The sequence below is a fragment of the Tursiops truncatus genome, chromosome 11, assembly GCF_011762595.2.
Source record: "Tursiops truncatus isolate mTurTru1 chromosome 11, mTurTru1.mat.Y, whole genome shotgun sequence".
NCBI lineage: Eukaryota > Metazoa > Chordata > Mammalia > Artiodactyla > Delphinidae > Tursiops > Tursiops truncatus.
In genome coordinates this window covers 62,213,901-62,234,992 of record NC_047044.1, presented here as the reverse complement: position 1 = coordinate 62,234,992, position 21,092 = coordinate 62,213,901, and the positions used below count along the sequence as shown (strand labels likewise).

The window sequence follows — 21,092 nt, the reverse complement described above, 5'->3', positions numbered from 1 at the left end:
GAGTTGGAGGAAGGAAAAAAATAGGAGGGCAGTGATTGAGTAATAATAAGATACATTTATATGAAAGGTTGCATAAAAGAATGGTTAAGAACATGGACTCTGGGGCCAGGCTGCCTGCTCAGGTTAGGCAATTTTCTAGTTGTATGACCTTGGGCAAGTTGTTTAACTTGTGTTTCTCAGTTTCCTTATCTGTAAATTGAGGATAATACTAATATATGAGATATTATAATTATTGTCTATCTCAAAGGGTTGTTAAGAGGATTGACAGTCAATGTAAAGCACCTAGTGTCTGGTACATAATAAACATAAGTGAGTTGCTGCTTTCACATATACTTATGAAATATCTCATTTCAGTTTTCGTAACAAACGGTTTGCTGACTTGGCTATACACACTAGGAATTAAAAGGTGCCCTTTTTTGAAAAGGATTATTTTGATATTTAGTACTGATATTTGAGGTTTGAGGTTTTTTGAGTTCATTTGTATAGTTAGCTATTGGCTTTATCAGATGACCAATTTGAAGTAAAATGACTTGGTATTTTGAGGACTATTTAAATGCTAAATATCTATTAATTGGGTTCTTAGTCTTTAACAGTAAGGTGATTATGAATCTCATATGAAGAACTTTTTAGGAAGAAGTCTAATTTTGATTATATCTTCAGATCAATCCATGATTCCCCCAAAGGTGGTTGGTTGTTTTTTTTTGTTGACCGCGTTGGGTCTTCGTTGCGTTCGGGCTTTCTCTAGTTGCAGCGAGTGGGGGCTTCTCTTCATTGCGGTGCGCAGGCTTCTCATTGCAGTGGCTTCTCCTTGCGGAGCACGGGCTCTAGGCGCACAGGCTTCAGTAGTTGTGGTGCACGGGCTTAGTTGCTCCACAGCATGTGGTATCTTCCGGGACCAGGACTCGAACCCGTGTCCCCTGTATTGGTAGGTGGATTCTTAACTACTGTGCCACCAGGGAAGCCCTCCCCCAGAGTTTTAAGCACTCATCATCTGTCATCTGACTGAGGAAGTGGGAATTTGGGGAACTTGTCTTTCCCTCTGATATTAGAGGATCAGCAGTAATAGTTTTATTGATGAATAAACTGAAGATTTCCTTCCAGGTGTGGAGTAAGTGAATCCTGATTTTTGACAATTTGGCAAATGACTTAGATTGGTCCAGTTGCCTTGCTATTCAAAGTGTGAGCCTCAGTAACTTCTTTACCCAGGGCTTGTTAGAATACAAACTCTCTAGCCCTATCCCTGAACTGCTGAATCAGAATCTGCATTTTATCAAGATCCCTAGATGATTCTTATGCACAGTAAAGTTTAAGAAACTCTCATATAGCATATAAATTTTATTATTGGTCTCCTGTGTGCTAGTTACTGTTCAAGGTGCTAGAGAAGAGTAAACCATAGACAAGGTCACTGCCACTGTGGAGCTTGCAGACAAAATAATTCAAGTTAGGGTAAGTGCTTTGTAATAGGGGGTAAATTTTATTGCATAAATTACCATGAATCTTACCTTTTTTTTAAAATTTTTTTTTAATAGCTGAAAATTAGCTGTACCATGGCCCTAAGATAGAAATCATTGCAGAGCTGAATTGACTTCTGCCCTGGGTACTCTAGTTCTTATCTGGTGTCTATTTTCTATATCCATTTCTTCTGTATTGTTAGACACTGTAGGTGGAACTGGGGCCAGGGACTGTTTTACAGACTTGGTGAGGAGATTTGTAATATTCCTTAAATAGTATGTAACTTGTTGTCTTAAAGTTTTCTCTGGGGCAACTGTAGTATAGTGGCAGACTCTGCAGAGTGCCTAGGTTCAAATTCTGGCTCTGTCTTTATTAGCTGTGCAGCCTTGGGCAGATTACCTTTAGGTAATGTAAGGTTTTCCTTATCTACAAAATGTAGATGATAGAATTTAAATGTAGTTGTTATGAAGATGAATTAAGTGTTCCATAAATGTTAGTTATCCTTCTTTGTCAGAATGGGTGAAAAATTCCCATTTTTCATTTTTACTTTCTGTAAAATGCCCCTAAGCATATTCTGGTAGGACTCTGAAGTTTCATGCTGGATGAAATGACAGGTGTTTATTTTTTTGGGGGGGTGGGGGGCGGCTGTGCCTTGCAGCTTGTGGGATCTTAGTTCCCTGATCAGGGATTGAACCTGTGCCCCTTGCGGTGGAATTGCGGAGTCATAACCGCTGGACTGCCAGGGAATTCCACCCCACTTTTTTTTTAAAGTACTTGTGGTGTTGTCCTCTCAGTACTGGAGATGTAAAAATTAAACCTGGATGATTGATCTGCCATGAGGCAAATAAGTTTAATCAATTTCTATACTTTATTTCTGTTTTTCAGCATTTGTAGGGTTAAGTGGCATGGGATTTCTGTTTCTGATAGTAAATAGGTAAGTAAAACAAACAGTTATATATGACCAAAGAGATGGTTTTGCCATATTTATGGTGACTTTTTCCTAACTCTTGGTTCTGTTACCTTAAAACTGCTCTTTTATGACCAGAAGATATCATTTTTTCAAGAAATTTATGTTTCTGTTTTTTCCTTTCATTTGTATCTTTCCCCAGATAGGAACTGGCATAAAATGGGTCAATCATAAGGACTGCTTTTGGCTTATTCGATAATGGCATATATTGCTTAGAGATAGAGGTATTGATCTGTTAGTTTTATGGACTGACAATTTGAATTTTTTTGTGGTGATTTGAGAGTATCTTTGTGCTTACATACTGCATATGTGTATGTTGGCAGATAGTTTCAGCATGCACTTGGACAATTTACATCCTTTAATAGATGTTTTATATAACTGTAGCCTCAAGGGCTTACTTCTAGTTCTGTGGGAGAGAGAAGGATTTTTTTTTAATGAGATAAGGATTTTTATGGGCTTCTTTATTAAACTTAGTCAAAAGATGAGTCAAACATGGTTATCTAGAATTTAAATGAAAAATTAAGTCTTTGTTCTCGTTAAACTGACTTGTCAGATTCATTATTGTGTCATTTTAAAGATTATTTGTTATATGAAAACATCAACGTTTTAATTTTTTTTTCAATTAAAAAATTTATTTATTTTGGCTGCGCCGGGTCTTTGTTGCAGCACTCAGGATCTTTAGTTGTGGTATGTGTGCGGGACCTAGTTCCCTGACCAGGGATCAAACCCAGGCCCGCTGCATTGGGAGCTCGGAGTCTTACCCACTGGACTACCAGGAAGTCCCCACATAAAAGTTTTTTTGATGGACATTTTCAGTTTCCAAATTTTCTTTATATTGAGTAATTCTATAAAGGACATTCTTATGTATAAAGCTGTTAGGCTAATATTCTCTGTGGTAGCTCAAATAGTGAATGTTTTAAAAGTTTTTCACATCAGTATTGACATATTGCTTTACAAAGGTGTTATGACCTTATTTATTTATTTGTTTATTTATTTGCTGTGCCATGCGGCAAGCAGATCTTAGTTCCCAGACCAGGGATCAAACCTATGCCCCCTCAGTGGAAGCATGGAGTCCTAACTGCTGGACCACCAGGGAATTCTCTCTCCACTTTTTTCTGTGCTTGTGCATTATTTCACACACTTGAATCATTTCCATAAGATAGCAACTTGCTTTACTATTTTTCCAAGTGTCTTCAAAATGTGAACATTTTCCATGTCTTCTATATTTTTTTCTCCATTTTTAAAAACTTTATTTTGAAATAATTATAGATTCACAAGAAGTTGTCTCCAGAATGTACAGGGTGGTACCGTGTACTTTTTGCCCAGGTCCCTCCAGTAGTAACACCTTGCTTAACCATAGTATGATGTAAAGACAAGCAAATTTACGTTGATACAGTCCACAGAACTTATTCAGGTCTCATCAGTTTTATATACAATCTGGTTTTAAGGCTCTAGGATATTCTGTATGTGGCTGGACTACAGTTACTGAACAAATCCTCACTCTCTTGTTGGTGTCTTGTTCTATTCGGGCTGCTATAACAATATCACAGATTAGGTAGCTTATGAATAACAGAAATTTATTTCTGGGAAGTCTAGGATCATGGTGCCAACAGATTTGGTATTTCGTGAGGGTTTTCTGGTTCATAGATAGTGCCTTTTCACTGTATCCTCAGTGGTGGAAGGGACTAGGGAGGTCTGTGGACTCTCTTTTAGAAGAGCACTAATCTCATTCATTTTCATGACTTAAGCAACTCCCAAAGGCCCCACCTCCCAGTACTATGACATTGGGCATTAGGATTTCAATATATGAAGTTGGGAGTTACACAGATGTTCAGACCGTAGCAGTTGAAAGTTTCTAACTTTTCACTATTATAAAATTGTGATGAACATCTTTGTATTTATATTTTTGTATATCTTTCTTTTGAGCAAATCTGACAAGTAGAATTTCTGGACCAAAGAATATATAATTTTAAGGCTTTTGATAAACATTGCCAACTCTTAGCAAAGTTATATGAATTACAGCAGTGAGTTGTTTCTTTTTATACTTGTCAAAATGGCACTAAGTAGTTCAATAGGTAAAATTGACATTTAAAAAAATTTTTTTAATTTATTTTTATTTTTGGCTGCATTGGGTCTTAGTTGCAACGCACAGGCTTCTCTCCAGTTGTGGCACGCGGGCTCAGTAGTTGTGGTGTGTGGGCTCTCTAGTTGTGGTACGTGGGCTTAGTTGTCCTGCAGCACGTGGGATCTTAGTTCCCCGACCAGGGATCAAACCAGTGTCCCCTGCATTGGAAGGCGGATTCTTAACCACTGGACCACGAGGGAAGTCCCGGTAAAATTGACTTTTTTTGGCTGGGGGGTGGGGGGCCATGCTGCGCAGCATGCGGCATCTTAGTTCCATGACCAGGATTGAACCCGTGCCTCCTGCAGTAGAAGTGTGGAGTCCTAACCACTGGACACCAGGAAATTCCCTAAAATTGACATTTTGCAATTAATTATTCCTGCTTGTTTTTGTACCTTTTCCCTGTTTGGTAGATCTCTTACTAGTTTGCAGTTCTATTGTTTTATTTTCTTTTTTTTGCCTGCATTGTGTCTTTGTTGCTGTGGGCGGGCTTGCTCCAGTCGGAGAAATGGCTACTCTTCATTGTGGTGTGCGGGCCTCTCACTGCGGTGGCTTCTCCTTGTGGAGCACGGGCTCTAGATGCATGGGCTTCAGTAGTTGCAGCACACGGGCTCAGTAGTTGTGGCACACAGGCCCTAGAGTGTGTGGGCTTCAGTAGTTGTGGGGGTGTGTGGGCTCATTACTTGCGGCACACAGGCGCTACGGTGCGTGGACTTCAGTAGTCGTGGCTCACGGGCTCTAGAGCGCCGGCTCAGTAGTTGTGGTGCATGGGCTTAGTTGCTCCGCGGCATGTGGGATCTTCCTGGACCAGGGCTCAAACCCGTGTCCCCTGCATTGACAGGCGGATTCTTAACCACTGCACCACCAGGGAAGTCCCCAGTTCTATTGTTAATAGTAACCTTCCAAACCTTCTCTGTTTTTACATACCAATATGTTTATCTGTACAATGATTTTATGTTTGTTAATATGAGTAAAAACCAAAATGCTTATTGTTTTGCAACTTGAATTTTTTCACTGAATAATATACCTTGGAGCACTTTCCACATTAGTGTATGTAGGCCTTTTTTTTTAAACTTTTATAGTATTCTATGTTATGAAATATACTACATTTTATTTAACCATTTGTCTATAGATGGATATTTAGGTTATTTTCAGTCTTTCACTAATGGGGGTCAGGGCTGCAATATACATTCTTGTATATGTCTTCTTCTGTACATTAATGGCTTTTAGAGTGCATACTCTTAACTAGTCTGGAGAAAAATATAAACATGCCCAGGAGTACTGCTTGTCTATATGCCATAGACCTCACACTTTGATTATTCTTGGCACCATTAGCAAGGGAGACATCAGATTTATGGGTAGTATGCTGCTGAAAGGCATATAGTTAATTATTTTGAGTCATTATTTAATGCTTAGTGAAATAGTACATCCCGTCAGTAAGTAAAAGTTAAGTTTTTTTAATCATAATTCCCCAATATTGGGTATTTATTTATAAATTAAGTATACGTGGCATAATATATCTTGCATGTTAAATATTAGCCTTAATCTCTTTATCATATTTGGGACCTCCCAATTCTTCAGTAGCTTTCTACATTTGCAGAAATGCCCATATTATGAGTTAGGCCTCTCCAGTGAACGTACTAGTCAAAACGCAAATTCCCAGATTCCCTTGTATCTGGATGGATGCAGGCATGTTACTAAGAGCCACTAGTCAGACCACACCTACAGATGTCTTCTTTTTGAAAATATACAATGTAGGGAAATGAGGGTTCTATTCATAACTTCCATTTCATAGACAGAAGTGGCAGCAGAGGCGGTCAGCTTAAAGTGGAGTTAATACAAGGTTGAGTTAGTTCCTAATGGAGAAGTGACATTGGTGCTGGTAATAATAAAAGTTGTAATGGATTTGAATTTTGGCATTTACTGCTTGGTGGTGGCAGGGTTAGTGATTTCCTCATCAGGGCACTTCCGGAACTTTTTTTTTTTTTTTTTAAAGATGTTGGGGGTAGGAGTTTATTAATTAATTAATTTATTTTTGCTGTGCTGGGTGTTCGTTTCTGTGCGAGGTCTTTCTCTAGTTGTGGCAAGCGGGGGCCACTCTTCATTGCGGTGTGTGGGCCTCTCACTATCGCGGCCTCTCTTGTTGTAGAGCACAGGCTCCAGACGTGCAGGCTCAGTAGTTGTGGTTCACGGGCCTAGTTGCTCCGCGGCATGTGGGATCCTCCCAGACCAGGGCTCGAACCCGTGTCCTCTGCATTAGCAGACAGATTCTCAACCACTGTGCCACCAGGGAAGCCTGACACTATCTTTTAATAAATTACGTTTCTGTTTAATTTAGCCAGAGTGGATTCTGAATTCTAACTGATAAGCATGCCCTGTTTACATGTCTACATAGGGGCAAATGTAAAGTTTACTTGCATTCTAAAATTGCTACATAGGGACTTCCCTGGTGGTCCAGTGGCTAAGGCTCCGCTCTCCAATGCAGGGGGCCCAGGTTTGATCCCTGGTCAGGGAACTAGATCCCACATGCATGCTGCAACTAAGGGTTTGCATGCCGCAACTAAAGTTCGTGCATGCTGCAACTAAAGTTCCTGCATGCTGTGAAGGAGATCCCGTGTGCCACAACTAATACCCGGTGCAGCCAAATAAATAAATAAATAAATATTTTTAAAAAAAAGAAAAAACCGGTACCTAGAGGTGTTTTTGATTGTTTGTTTCTTTTGCCACGTCGTGAGGCTTTCAGGATCCCAGTTTCCCTACCAGGGATTGAACCCCTACCCCCTGCAGTGGAAGCGTGGAGACCCAATCACTGGAGCGCCAAGGAATTACATACCTAGAGGTTTTTAAATAATACCTGGGTACCTGTCCTGGTGGGGCTACCTGGTGGTACTATAAGAAAATTGGTTGTTTATTCCCTGAGCTAATTAATGATATGAAGTAGTTGTGAATTAACATCTCTAAGCGAAGATGTTGCTTTGGTTATTCATCTTTGGTGCTACTTTAAAGATGCTTTTGCTCCCTTGCTACGTTTGACATTTTGTTATTGGTTTTGATGTTTATTGTAAAAGCTTTTAGCAGCCCTGAAATCAAAAAGCCAAGAACCACTCCAATGTAAGACTTCCATTTTAAACAGGCACATGAAAACAAGGAAGATTGTATCAACTCTGATTTTCTAGCACATCAGAAGGGTAAATACAGTAGTTAAACATTAGTTGGGTTCTTTTGTTTGTTTTGTTTTGCACCTATGCCTCTACTGTTCCATTCAAATAGACAGTTGAAAGTGTACTCTTGGCCTGTTTTATATTAATAGCTGAAATAGAAGAGGAAGACCCAGTTTCTACCTTTTCTTCATTGAGCCCACTGCCTGGTTGCAAAGAACACTTACTTAAATAAACTATTACAGTGGTAACAAAATAGAAGTATGTACAAATAACAAGAGGGAAAGAGGAAGTAGTGACCAACACACATGAAGTTAGGTGTCCAAGGTGTGTAGAAACTATAAGGAGTTTTGGTAGAATAGGCATTATACATATATATACACACACACACATATATATTTTTAAAACTTGCTTGTTTACTTTTTTTACCTAATGAAGGTTTTATTTATTTATTATTATTTTGTTTGGCTGTATTGGGTCTTTGTTGCTGCACGCAGGCTTTCTCTAGTTGTGGTGAACAGGGGCTACTCTTCACTGTGGTGCGTGGGCTTCTCATTGCTGGGGCTTCTCTTGTCGCGGAGCATGCGGGCTCTAGGCGCGCCGGCTTCAGTAATTGTGGCTTGAGAGCTCTAGAACTCAGGCTCAGTAGTTGTGGCTCACAGGCTTAGTTACTCCGCGGCACGTGGGATCTTCCCAGACCAGAGCTTGAACCCATGTCCTCTGCATTGGCAGGTGGATGCTTAACCACTGCACCACCAGGGAAGTCCCATTATATTTTTTAAAATAAGGAAACTGGGGTCAGTGATTGCACAGTTACTGGGTGGAAGAGTGAACTTGATCTTTGTCTGTTATACCATAGTTGCCTCTCAATTGTTGGAATTTCTCTTCAATTTTGCTTTTTAAAAAAAAAAAATTTATTTATTTATTTGGGGCTGCATTGGGCTTTCGTTGCTGCACGCGGGCTTTCTCTAGTTGCAGTGAGCAGGAGCCACTCTTCGTTGTGGTGCGCGGCGGCCCTCTCACTGCGGTGGCCTCTCCCACTGCGGAGCATGGCCCCAGGCGCCCATGCGTCAGCAGTTGTGGCTCGCAGGCTCTAGAGCACAGGCTTAGCAGCTGTGGCGCACAGGCTTAGTTGCTCTGCGGCATGTGGGATCCTCCTGGACCAGGGCTCGAACCTGTGTCCCCTGCATTGGCAGGTGGATTCCCAACCACTGCGCCACCAGGGAAGTCCCCAATTTAGCTTTCTTAAGACAGTATTGGTACTTTTAAAGAAATATGAATTTGAGATTTTGGAAAACAACTGGGAAGGTGGTTAATTTTTAAAAATTATGTTTTAAGCAGAGCTTTAAGCTGGTAAGAAAGCAAATGAAATCTTCAGACCAAAAAAATCAGGAAGTACTAATCCAGAGAAACAAGCAGGTGTTAAACTTAGGTCCTGCCCCTAATGCATCTGTTGATCCTTAGTGGCCCAGAGCTTAGATTTTCATCGCAGTGCTTAGAGACAGGACAAAAGATAAACTAGGGGAAAAAACAGCTTTCTCAGAGAAAAGGGAAAACTTGTCAGCTTTAGCCTTGGCTCTGGGTTGGTGGAAGGAGGGGTCTTATTCTAACCACAAATCCTCTTTGATGCAAAGTAGGGCTAAAATTCCCTACTTGTTCTCCAGAAACCCACGTTGAAAATTTTAAGTGATACCAGATTGGTAGTCTTACTGTGCAGTCATCCAGCAGAAAGAAAACAAATCCTCTGGGCTTCCCTGGTGGCGCAGTGTTTAGGAATCCGCCTGCCGATGCAGGGAACACGGGTTCGAGCCCTGGTCTGGTAAGATCCCACGTACCGTGGAGCGACTAAGCCCGCGTGCCACAACTACTGAGCCCGCATGCCTAGAGCCTGTGCTCCACTACAAGAGAAGCCACCTCAATGAGAAGCCACCTCAATGAGAAGCCACCTCAATGAGAAGCCCGCGTGCCGCAACTAGAGAAAGTCTGAAGGCAGCAACAAAGACCCAACACAGCCAAAAATAAATAAATAAATAAATAAATTAAAAAAAAGAAAATACACTTTCAGGACAAATGAAATAATGCATTGTAACATAAGGCAGAATGCGGTTTTTGACTTGGGAAAAAATTTCCACTTACAGAATCATTCAGACTCTCTATCACAGCTTAGATGGCAATAAAAATTGTACTGTGGAAAATTGCTGTAGATAACTCAAAAATTTGTTCTAGGTACTCAAACACACACTAACATCAAAGATATGTGAATAGTTTTAATAAATTTAACAATACTTGCAAGTAGGTTGGGGTAAAGCAGTATTTCTATACTAATAGTATTTTATAAAAATATGTTTTTATTGTATAGGTAGCTAAATTTTACATATAAACATTTCAAGTTCATCTGCTTAAAAAGGTTTATATTTTCAAGTTGAGCCAAAAACTTTAAAATATTGTTTATTTAATATTTATTATTAGATTACATAATATTATTGGGGATTTTCTTCACATTTAAGTAATGGAAAAGTTTTGTCTAAATTTATAATTTTAATGCACTGACTTTTTTTTTTTTTTTTTTGCGGTGCGCCAGCCTCTCACTGTTGTGGCCTCTCCCGTTGCGGAGCACAGGCTCCGGATGCACAGGCTCAGCGGCCATGGCTCACAGGCCTAGCCGCTTCGCGGCATGTGAGATCTTCCCGGACCGGGGCATGAACCCGTGTCCCCTGCGTTGGCAGGCGGACTCTCAACCACTGTGCCACCAGGGAAACCCTGCTCTGACCTTTAAAATTAACAAATGGATCCTTTTAATATTTAGCAGGTAACATCTAAAGGAACTGGCTTAAATCCTAATGCCAAAGTATGGCAAGAAATACCTCCAGGAAATACTGATGCCACTCCAGTAACTCATGGAACTGAAAGCTCTTGGCATGAAACAGCAGCCACATCAGGGTCTCATCCTGAGGGTAAGTCGTAAATATTTCATCAGATTGAATCATATTTTGGTTAAACATATGGCCAAACCAGTTTATAGAACTTTTAATAGATTCTTTGATTATTTGATAAAATATATTTATAAATGTTTAACATGTAATTTGTATACCATTCTCGTTTATTTCTAGTACGAATGGATTGTCACTAATTTCAGACAGTAGCTGTATCTTTGGGTTCAGCATTTAACCCATGTACAATATGGTATTTTTAAATTAGTTTTGATCTACCATCATTGTCAGTGTTACTTACTCACTGTTTGATCTTAGGCAAATGACTTAACCTCTCCATGCTTGTTGCCTTCATCTGTAAAACATTAACAATAGCAATTAATTTGGCATTGGTTTTTCTGAGAATTAAGTGAATAAAGAACATGAAGCTGTCTTATACATAGATAGTACTATGTAAGTTTAAGCTGTTGTTAATCATTTTAGCTTATCCATAATGGTCAAACTTACCTCCTTTGGACTCTTACTTAAAATCTTGTGGATATTTTCCCAATTGCTAGAATTCTTTAAAATCTTGTTGTGCCCAGAGTGCCTAAAGATAGGATTTTAAAGAATTACTATTCACTTCCAGTATGTTTTCTTTAATACAGGTAATAGAGAACTTGCAGATGATATGTGTAAGGAATATGAAGTAATGTATTCATCTTGTGAAACCACAAGAACTACTACAGGCATTGAGGAATCAACTGATGGAATGATTTTGGGACCAGAAGATCTGAGTTACCAAATATATGATGTTTCTGGTAAACTTTATGGTTTTATTGTTAAAATGAGAATGCAGTATGCTAGTCTTTTTCCCCCTCCAGTCTTTTTATCATTGTTCTAGTAAACATGGCATTGATTGGTCTATTTTATTATTTGAAAAGAAGTTTATGTTAATGAAATATTAGGTGACTTTTATAAATACTGTTTTCAAATGGCCAAACATGAACATTGTAATTTAAAAAAAAAGTTTATTTTAAAGATCTTATTAAAGGAAAGTGTGAAATTAGAGATGAAAGGAGAAAACAGTCAATATAGTTAAAAAAGAGACCTAAATTACAATCTTTCAGAGTCCAAGTTTCTTGATCTATTAGTTGGGATCAACGCAAGTTCTGTCAATTTTCCCATCACTTTTGTCAGTGTGAAATGCATTTATAAATGTGAGATTGCAGGGATTAATTTTGAGAAAAAGGTTGTGTTATATCATAGTTCTACTACAGTTCAACTTGTGAGATATGTTTTTTTTCACATGCATTTAATTAGCATGGATTATTAATTGCTTGGACTTAAAATGGATAAAATTTAAAAGAAACTAAAGATAGACTGTAGAACCTGATTACCTAACTTTATTTTTCTAAGTTCTAAAGGGTTTCTTTGGAAAATAAGTGTAATAGGGAGTAGGCATCTCTGTCACTGCTTAGTTCCCTGGCATTAGTCAAGGTATATAAACCTTTGTTCTCAGTTTATTTATTATATATATCTGGATTAGATTTCTAAGGTCGGTCAGCTTGTAAGTTGATTTCTGAAGTAGAATGGGGTGGTATTTCCATATAGTAATTTAAGGTGGTTAGGTTTTGCTCCCTCCTTGTTATAATATACCTATCCTGGCTACTTTGAACTTAGAGTTGGTTTAAGTGAATTGGCAACCAACTGGTATTTTTAAAAGTTTGCTGTAATAACACTGAAAGCTTAAATGAAGTTATTATTCATTTAGCCAGCATTTGGGTGGATGAATTTTATATTAGAAGGGTTGCATATACTACATAGAAATAGAATGCTTCTTATTTCATTTTTAATGAAATTAATTTAATATCTAATATTTTGAATCTTGAGTAGTAAGACAAAGTAGTGGTAAAATCATGCACAAAATTTATCTTTACAGGAAAATATAGTGCTCTAAAATTAAGCAATGAAAAGAGTATTAAGAGATAGAAGTGGGTTTTTTTTTAATTGAAGTATAGTTGATTTACAATGTGTTAATTTCTGTACAGCAAAGGGATTCAGTAATACACACACACACACACACACATACACACACACATGTTCTTTTTTATATTCTTTTCCATTATGTTTTATCACAGAATGTTGAATATAGTTCCCTGTGCTATACAGTAGGACCTTGTTTATCCATTCTTTATATAATAGTTTGCATCTACTAGCCCCAAACTCCCAATCCATCCCTCCCCTACCCTACCTCCCCCTTGGCAACAACAAGTCTGTTAAGAGATAGAAGTTTAAGGAGTGTGACTAACATCAGATTTACTACCGATAGTACAGATGTGGAGCCATATATATATCCCACTTTGTGTAGTTCCTGTCTTCAAATTTAGATTACTGTTACTTTTGTTTATGTATATAAATTTATTTGTTTTTTTGGCTGCGTTGGGTCTTCGTTGCTGTGTGTGGGCTTTCTCTAGTTGCGGCATGTGGGCTTCTCACTGCGGTGGCTTCTCTTGTTGCAGAGCACAGGTTCTAGGCGCGCAGGCTTCAGTAGTTGTGTCTCACGGGCTCAGTAGTTGTGGCTTGAGGGCTCAGTAGTTGTGGCTTGTGGGCTCAGTAGTTGTGGCTCACGGGCTCTAAAGCGCAGGCTCAGTAGTTGTGGTGCACGGACTTAGTTGCTCCACGGCATGTGGGATCTTCCCGGACCAGGGCTCAAACCCGTGTTCCCTGCATTGGCAGGCGGATTCTTAACCACTGCGCCACCAGGGAAGCCCCTAGATTACTATTACTTTTTTTTTTTTTTTTTTTTTGGTGGTACGCAGGCCTCTCACTGTTGTGGCCTCTCCCGTTGCGGAGCACAGGCTCCGGACGCACAGGCTCAGCAGCCATGGCTCACGGGCCCATGACCAGGTCACGAACCCGTGTCCCCTGCATCGGCAGGCGGACTCCCAACCGCTGCACCACCAGGGAAGCCCCACTATTACTTTTGTTCTTTGAGTTTTCATTAAAGGAATAAATAGTTATCACATTTTTTTAAGTATTTAGGGTAATGTTTTACAATATGGTATCCAAGTGCTTTTAGTATTACAGATGATTTGTTAATTACTTGATAAAATATGTAATTTAAAAACTGATATGAGGGCTTCCCTGGTGGCGTAGTGGTTGAGAGTCTGCCTGCCAATGCAGGGGACACGGGTTCGTGCCCCGGTCCGGGAAGATCCCACATGCCGCAGAGCAGCTGGGCCCGTGAGTCATGGCCGCTGAGCCTGCGCGTCGGGAGCCTGTGCTCCGCAACAGGAGAGGCCACAACAGTGAGAGGCCCGCGTACCGCAAAAAAAAAAAAAAAAAAAAAAAACTGATATGAAATCTGTCTAAAGAAAGAAGAATAGATAGGTTAAAAGGTAGACCTTGTGTGTATCTGAATTCTAAAAAGAATAAAAATACAGTTTTCTGGTGATTTTAATTTGTGCATACTTTGTGGCTTACTCTGAAAACAATATGTAAAGTTTACTACCTATGGTAATTAGATATTAACTTTTCCCCTCTTGTTTTCTACTATCAGGAGAAAGCAACTCAGCAATTTCTACAGAAGAACTAAAAGAGTGTTTGAAGAAACAATTAGAATTCTGTTTCTCACGGTACACTATCATTTTTAAACTGACCTTTCTCCGTTTTGAATTGTTTGATTAGTAGATGTGAAATACCTATGAAATAGAATGGAAAAATGGTTTTAATTTCCTTTGGTGATGTATTTTGGTATCATTCTTCAGTATATTTCTTAACGAGATTTAAAGATGTGGTCTCCAGTTGATTATGTAAAGGGTCTAGTCCCAGTAGAAAGATAATGAAATTTCTTTTGGATATTTTTCCTATAATCATATTCATTTTTAGGGTTCTCTATGTTTTTAGTAGTTTGCTCTTGTAATCTTTGAGCATAGAGTTATTTTTAATAAGATGTGGATGGGTATAGAATTTATATTACCAGTTTCTTCTATTAAATAAAGAGTTCCTTCAGGCAAACATTTCAAGATACCTTATTTACAGATAAGAATTAAGAATTATGTAGGTATATTTATAGCTTAGATGTATAAACCTTCAGTATGTAGAACTGCCCCTTCCAAAATAAACAGAAGTTTGGATATGTGTGCAAATGTAATACCTTCTGTTTTTTGGAGGAGGACCAGTAAACCAATTTTTTAAGCTAGAAACCTGGATTTTATTATAGACTTCTTTATTTCCTTACATATAATACAGTCTTGACTCAGTTTTAATGGATTCTTCATCCTGAATATCTCCCTTTTCTTCTCCACCTTTTTCTTCTTTGCCTTTATAGTCTAGTACAGGCCCTAGTTTTATGAAAACAAGACCCTTCTAGTCAGTTGTGCCTATGATGCAATTCATTTTGTCTCCCATACTTGTCATAGTTGTTTTAAAATCTTTGCCGACTAGCTGGATCATTTGTGTGTCTGCTTATATTTGAGGGTTTTTTTCTCTTGATTGTCACAATTTCCTGGCTTTTTGCATGTCTTATAAATTTTGATTATAATTTGGACACTACATATGCTGGGCACTACATAATAAAAGAAACTAGAAAGCTGCAGTGTCATAATTTTTCTCTCTAGACAAGAGTTGAGCTTTCTTCTGGTAAGCAGAAGCAGATTGATTTCTTCAATCCAGTTAAGGATTGAGCTGAGTCAGGGCTGAGCAGCAACTTTAATTAGACTCGATCGACCTCTGATTTATCTCTGTTCCTTAGGCATGACCTTCTTAGGCTTTTGATTTAGAAGTTGGCAGGTTTCTGTTACCTCAGTCGTGAAACACCAAGGGAAATTTAGTTCTGTTCTTCAGAGGTTTGAGATGAGCTCTTTAGCCTCTTACCCTGTACAGCTTCAAAATCTGGCAAATGTCTTGTCAGGGAGACCTGTCTTAGGTTTGATGCAAGGTTGCTTCTTCTACTGGGGCTTCCACAAGACCACAAAGATTTTACTCTCCTTTTTCAGCCTTCCATCTTTCAGGGTCCCAGCCTTCCATCTTCCTCCTTAGAACTCAGTAAATGTCATATAGAGGAAAATCAGCTGTGTATTGGGGGCTCCTTTAGCTTCCAATTCATAATACCAGTCTTGTGCAACTGCCTAAAATAAAGCTCTACTAGTTTCTTTCTGGTCCAGGATCTGCAGATATCCTTGGAAAAGAAAGATTATCTGTCTGGAATTTCATTTTGTCCTTGTAGCTTCTACAGTTTTTATTTCCAAAAACATGATTTTTTTGTAATCTATCCAAGTTTTTTTAGTTGTTGCAGCATGAGCTCTGGCTTATCATGATTTATCACATCCTACTCAGAACTACGATACAGTTCAAACCAGCCGGGTAATTGCCATTTGTAGCTCAGTAGAATTGCCACTAAGACATATTAGGTATTAGTCATGAACATAATAGGTATTAGTCATAATCCTCGATGTTATATATCTATTAATTTGACTTACTTCTGACAAGGTAGTTTCTTTAAGGGTGTGTCATACTGTTTTATAAGGAGAGACTGGCTGAAAGTCTGAGTTGATTTAGGCTACAGCCTTTTAGTTGTACAATATTATGTTTACAGTTGTCTTGTTTTCAAGTTCTTAAAGAATATCTGGTTGACTAGTATGTTCCTTTTTTTTTAATAAATAAATTTATTTATTTTATTTTTGGGTCTTCGTTGCTGTGCGCAGGCTTTCTCTAGTTGCGGCGAGCGGAGGCTACTCTTCGTTGCAGTACGCAGGCTTCTCATTGCGGTGGCTTCTCTTGTTGCGGAGCACAGGCTCTAGGCACCAAGGCTTCAGTAGTTGTGGCACACGGACTCAGTAGTTGTGGTTTGTGGGCTCCAGAGTGCAGGCTCAGTAGTTGTGGCACACGGGCTTAGTTGCTCTGCGGCATGTGGGGTATTCCCGGATCAGGGCTCGAACCGTGATCCCTGCATTGGCAGGTGGATTCTTAACCACTGTGCCACTAGGGAAGCCCTGTTCTTTCTTTTATGAAGAAGTGAGTTTAACTGTTACTGGTATCCTCTCTATTCTTTTTCCCCCAAGACAAATAACCACCACTTGTTGACAATTGTAACCTTAAAAAGGTAATTACTACTCTATTTTAGTATAATTTGAATGTAAAGGCCTGGACCCTACTCTTTGCCAAGTACTAAGGCTTTGTCATTTTGAATGACAAAGATCCTTTGTGGAACCTGTATTCTGACTGGGGGAGACAAAACAATAAACATAATAAATAAGCAGCTTAGAAGTGTGTTAGGTGATAAGTGCTATGGAAAAAAGTAGAGCGGAATAAGCAAGGGAAGAGGGGAATCAGGAGTACTTGGGTGGTTTCAGAATAGGGTGGTCATTGAGAAGGTGGCTTTTAAGCAAAGATTTCTAGCTGTTTATAACCAGACTGCTTCAAAGGTTTGATAAATACAAAGGTTTGTAAATAACAAGACATGAATTTGATTCTCCTTCAGTTTGTTGAACAAGATTTTATGTGTAAGATAGAGCATTTGTATCTTCTTTTTTAAAAAATGTATCTTAGTCTTTTGTCTTAATTTAAAATGTTTTATATTTATTATTTTAACTTTATTATTTAAATTTAAATAAAAAGTCAAACATACCTATTAAAAAATGCAAACATTAAGAAACTGAAAATCCTCCATGATCCAACTCATGGTTTACATTACAATTTTCTCCACATGCATATTCTAACATCAGTGATAAGGTATTTATAAGATGGAACGAAACTGTATGTAATATTTTGTAATATACTTTAATATTAAGCCTCTTTCCACATCAATATAATTTCATAAATTCCTTGTTCAAAACTGTTGGGCACAATGTATTTGGGGATTCAGAAACTTTCCAGAAGTTGTTAGAATGTATCTGTTGTATATTACGTATTTTCATAGTTCACTGTGTTATTTCTGATAGCATAATTTTGTTTTCCTAGGTTTAGTGACAAAAGTTAATAAGGCATCTCTTTTCTTTAGGTGCTTTTTAAGATTTGTTTGTTTTATTGGACTGTTGCTTCTCTTATTCCTTTCAGAGAAAATTTGTCAAAGGATCTTTACCTGATATCTCAAATGGACAGTGATCAGTTCATCCCAATTTGGACAGTTGCCAACATGGAAGAAATAAAAAAGCTGACCACAGACCCTGACCTAATTCTTGAAGTGTTGAGATGTATGTAAATCGTACCTTTTAGCTTACTTTTAAAATCAAAGATTAAATATTCTTTTGACTTCTGATCATGCAGGAAATTGTTTTTAACTCCATATTTTTTGCTATTCTGTGCTAATAATTTATCTGTTTTTACTGACTGGTACATATATAGCTTGTATATCAGTTCTGTACCTTGGTTGTTCATCTTGATACCCATTTACTCAAGTATAAGCAATTAAACCTGTTTTCTGGGCTATTAGAAAGCTATATGTGTCATTATCACACCCTGTAAAGCAATCTGTTTCAAACTTTTGAACAAAAGTAATAAGTAAACTTTATATCACAACCCAATACACACATACACACAACTGAAATATTAATAGTAGATTAATACTAAATGCTTGAAATGAGTTCATTTCTTTTATTATAAAATTGTTTTCACAACCTATTAAAAGAGTTGCGACCTGCAGTTTGACAAACACTGCTCCAAAGTTTGGTAAAGAATTTATATTTTAGATTGAGGCTTAAGAATTTTTAGTGGTGTTTGTGTCTTATATCAGCATTTCTTGGTAACCTCTCTTATACAGGTTTTGTTAACTACTTGAGTAAAGGTGGATCTTCACTTTTTTTTGAAATTCGTTGAAATGTTTGAAAGTTAAAATAAAGCAAGTCCAGTAGTAGACTTTCATGGGAGTAGGGATTTCCATTGTCAGAGGGATAAAAACATTTATGAAATCTCTGATCGGTTTGTACAGATCAAACCAGTCTTGATCTGGTTTGACCAGATCTTAAAATGACCCAGTCTTGTCAACATTTAAAGAATTTGCCAAGAGACAGAATCTCCTACCTCCAAGGGCTGAAACCTAGCACTTATACACAGGCCTTCTTCCTTAACAACTACTTTTATTCTCTCTACTTACCTGCACAGGAAGATGTGACATATTATCCTTTGAAGGGACTAGAAATAAAAGTTTTGGCTTGTGGTACTACCTTCATTCTATATTAACTCAAAACCAGCATCTGAAAGAAAGATTGTAATCATTTATATATAATTCTTGGTTTTAAGTGTTTCTCAGACTTTAATTTTAAGGAGAATTTTTTCACATATCAAAGCTCATTACATTCCCTAGAGTAGTGTTTGGCTAATGCAGTACATTGATTTTACTTGAAATAAAGAATTTGGTAATTGTATACAGGGAAGTGCCCTATGAGATATAAATATTGTATACTCCTTAAAGGCTTCTTTTCGACTCCAACACTGTGCCACGTCACAAAATAAGTACACTGAGTATTTGTGCAATGAATAACATTGGACAATGTTCTTTGCATATCAGTCTCAAGATACTTTATTGTAACTGTGATCTTTGATTCTACAACTTAATTTCTTTAAGATGTTAGCCTCTGCTAATTTATTCAGTTGGAAATTGAAATGAATAGTTTTTTAATGGAATTATTAATATCACTATTTTTACACTTTTGAATGAAACATCTTTAAAATTTCAGCTTCTCCCATGGTGCAAGTTGATGAGAAGGGCGAGAAAGTGAGACCAAGTCATAAGCGTTGTATTGTAATTCTTAGAGAGATTCCGGAAACAACACCAGTAGAGGTAAATCATTAGTATTGTTAAAGCTAAATATTCTTAACTGTTTATTTTATTTTCAGTAATTTTTAATAGATTTATTTATTTTTGTTTATTTTTTTGGCTGCATTGGGTCTTCGTTGCTGCGCGCAGGCTTTCTCTAGTTGCGGCGAGCGGGGGCTACTTTTCGTTGTGGTGCATGTGCTTCTCATTGTGGTGGCTTCTCTTGTTGTGGAGCACAGGCTCTAGGCGTGCAGGCTTCAGTAGTTGTGGCACACGGGCTTAGTTGTTCTGTAGCATGTGGGATCTTCCCGGACCAGGGCTCGAGCCCATGTCCCCTGCATTGGCAGGCAGATTCTTAACCACTGTGCCACCAGGGAAGTCCCTCTGAGTTTTGATAATCATCTTTTTCTAAATCCATATATTTTTTTGAGTTTTAGTTTTTAATTAAATCAATTATGAAAAACAAGATATCTGTGCACAGTTCATGTCTGTGACTATTGTAGACAGAGCATTTGGAGTAAATGAAAATGCATAAAATACTTCGCACCTAGAAAATGTTAATGTAGGACAGTCCCCCCACCCACCCACACCTGTTTTTTTGGACAATGACAGGACTGGAAAGATTGTACTCTTAAGCAGAATTTAGCTTGCCACTAGGATTGAAATAATACTTCAGTTTTGCTGATTATAAAATAAGCTTCCATCCCTAAATCATGCACAAAATTTGCACTATAACTATGCATGTTCTTGTTTCAGAGTATAATTCTACTCAACAGAAAAATGGGCAGAAGGCGTAAACAGTTACTAAGTAAAGAAATAGAAAAGACCAAAAGACATGAAGAGGAAAAAAAAAATGCCCATTTTTGATATATTTTTAGAGTTAACTGAAGATTTTCTTTTTTAGGAAGTAAAAGCTTTGTTTAAAAATGAAAACTGCCCCAAGGTGATAAGCTGTGAATTTGCACACAATAGCAACTGGTATATCACTTTCCAGTCAGACACAGATGCACAGCAGGTGAGAAGAAAACTTTTCTTCTGATTTGAAGTCCTGGTGATAAAAGCAGTAGTGTATATTTTAATTGAGAAAAATGTGTGCTTACAGTAATGTTTGTAAAGACTTTGGAGAACCTTGTTCACCTTTTTGGTGTTGCTTATTAATTGGTTTCCTTTTTGATGATCTTCTTAAAGCTTTTTTTGTTTCAATTTAAGAACAGTTTGTTTCCTATCAGTAAAAATATTAACAATTTTTAAATTAACATGGGGATCAGAGACTATGTACTCAGTAGTTAGTATTTCTATTACAGAGTAGGCCCGCAATATATATAACTTCCGTTCTGATTCTTGGTATTTTGACATAATGATTTTACTCTTAATTGTTATCATGGCGTATTTAAAGATAAGAAAAGTAATATTCCTTTGAAACAAAAATTTCTATAATAGCCTTTTAAAACCTTGTACTGATTTTTTTTTTTTAATTCTTCATCTTAGAAGGCCCTCCGAACCCATTTTAAAATTGATATGTAGTGATATTTTGGGTCTGTTTTGAATTTTGTGAGTATGTGTCAGTAGAAATCCATAGTAGTTTAATATACAATAAATGTGAACTGTAGCTGAAGTCTTAAATTTTTACTTTTTCATTCCCTGTCACCTGCATAATGGGATCACCTTCAGAATTTTTTATTGTTTAGTTTAGAGATAGTTGCAATTACCAAAACTCTCTTGATAG

At 37.7% G+C, this 21,092-nt stretch overlaps 1 protein-coding gene across 6 annotated transcripts in view; it reads left to right on the top strand.

The window, feature by feature from the left end:
* LARP4 (La ribonucleoprotein 4) overlaps positions 1-21,092 on the top strand; it is a 66,718-nt gene that overhangs the window by 7,889 nt on the left and 37,737 nt on the right. For 2 of the 6 annotated variants that reach the window (XM_073788684.1, XM_019934452.3), the window contains exons 2-7: positions 10,506-10,653; positions 11,277-11,429; positions 14,171-14,246; positions 17,668-17,804; positions 19,287-19,390; positions 20,271-20,381. In XM_073788684.1, coding sequence (XP_073644785.1) covers positions 10,506-10,653; positions 11,277-11,429; positions 14,171-14,246; positions 17,668-17,804; positions 19,287-19,390; positions 20,271-20,381 — 729 coding nt within the window. Of the gene's footprint in view, positions 1-2,337; positions 2,387-10,505; positions 10,654-11,276; positions 11,430-14,170; positions 14,247-17,667; positions 17,805-19,286; positions 19,391-20,270; positions 20,382-21,092 lie in introns of all 6 variants that reach the window. The other 4 variants (XM_073788687.1, XM_073788685.1, XM_019934457.3 and 1 more) reach the window with 3 other exon arrangements.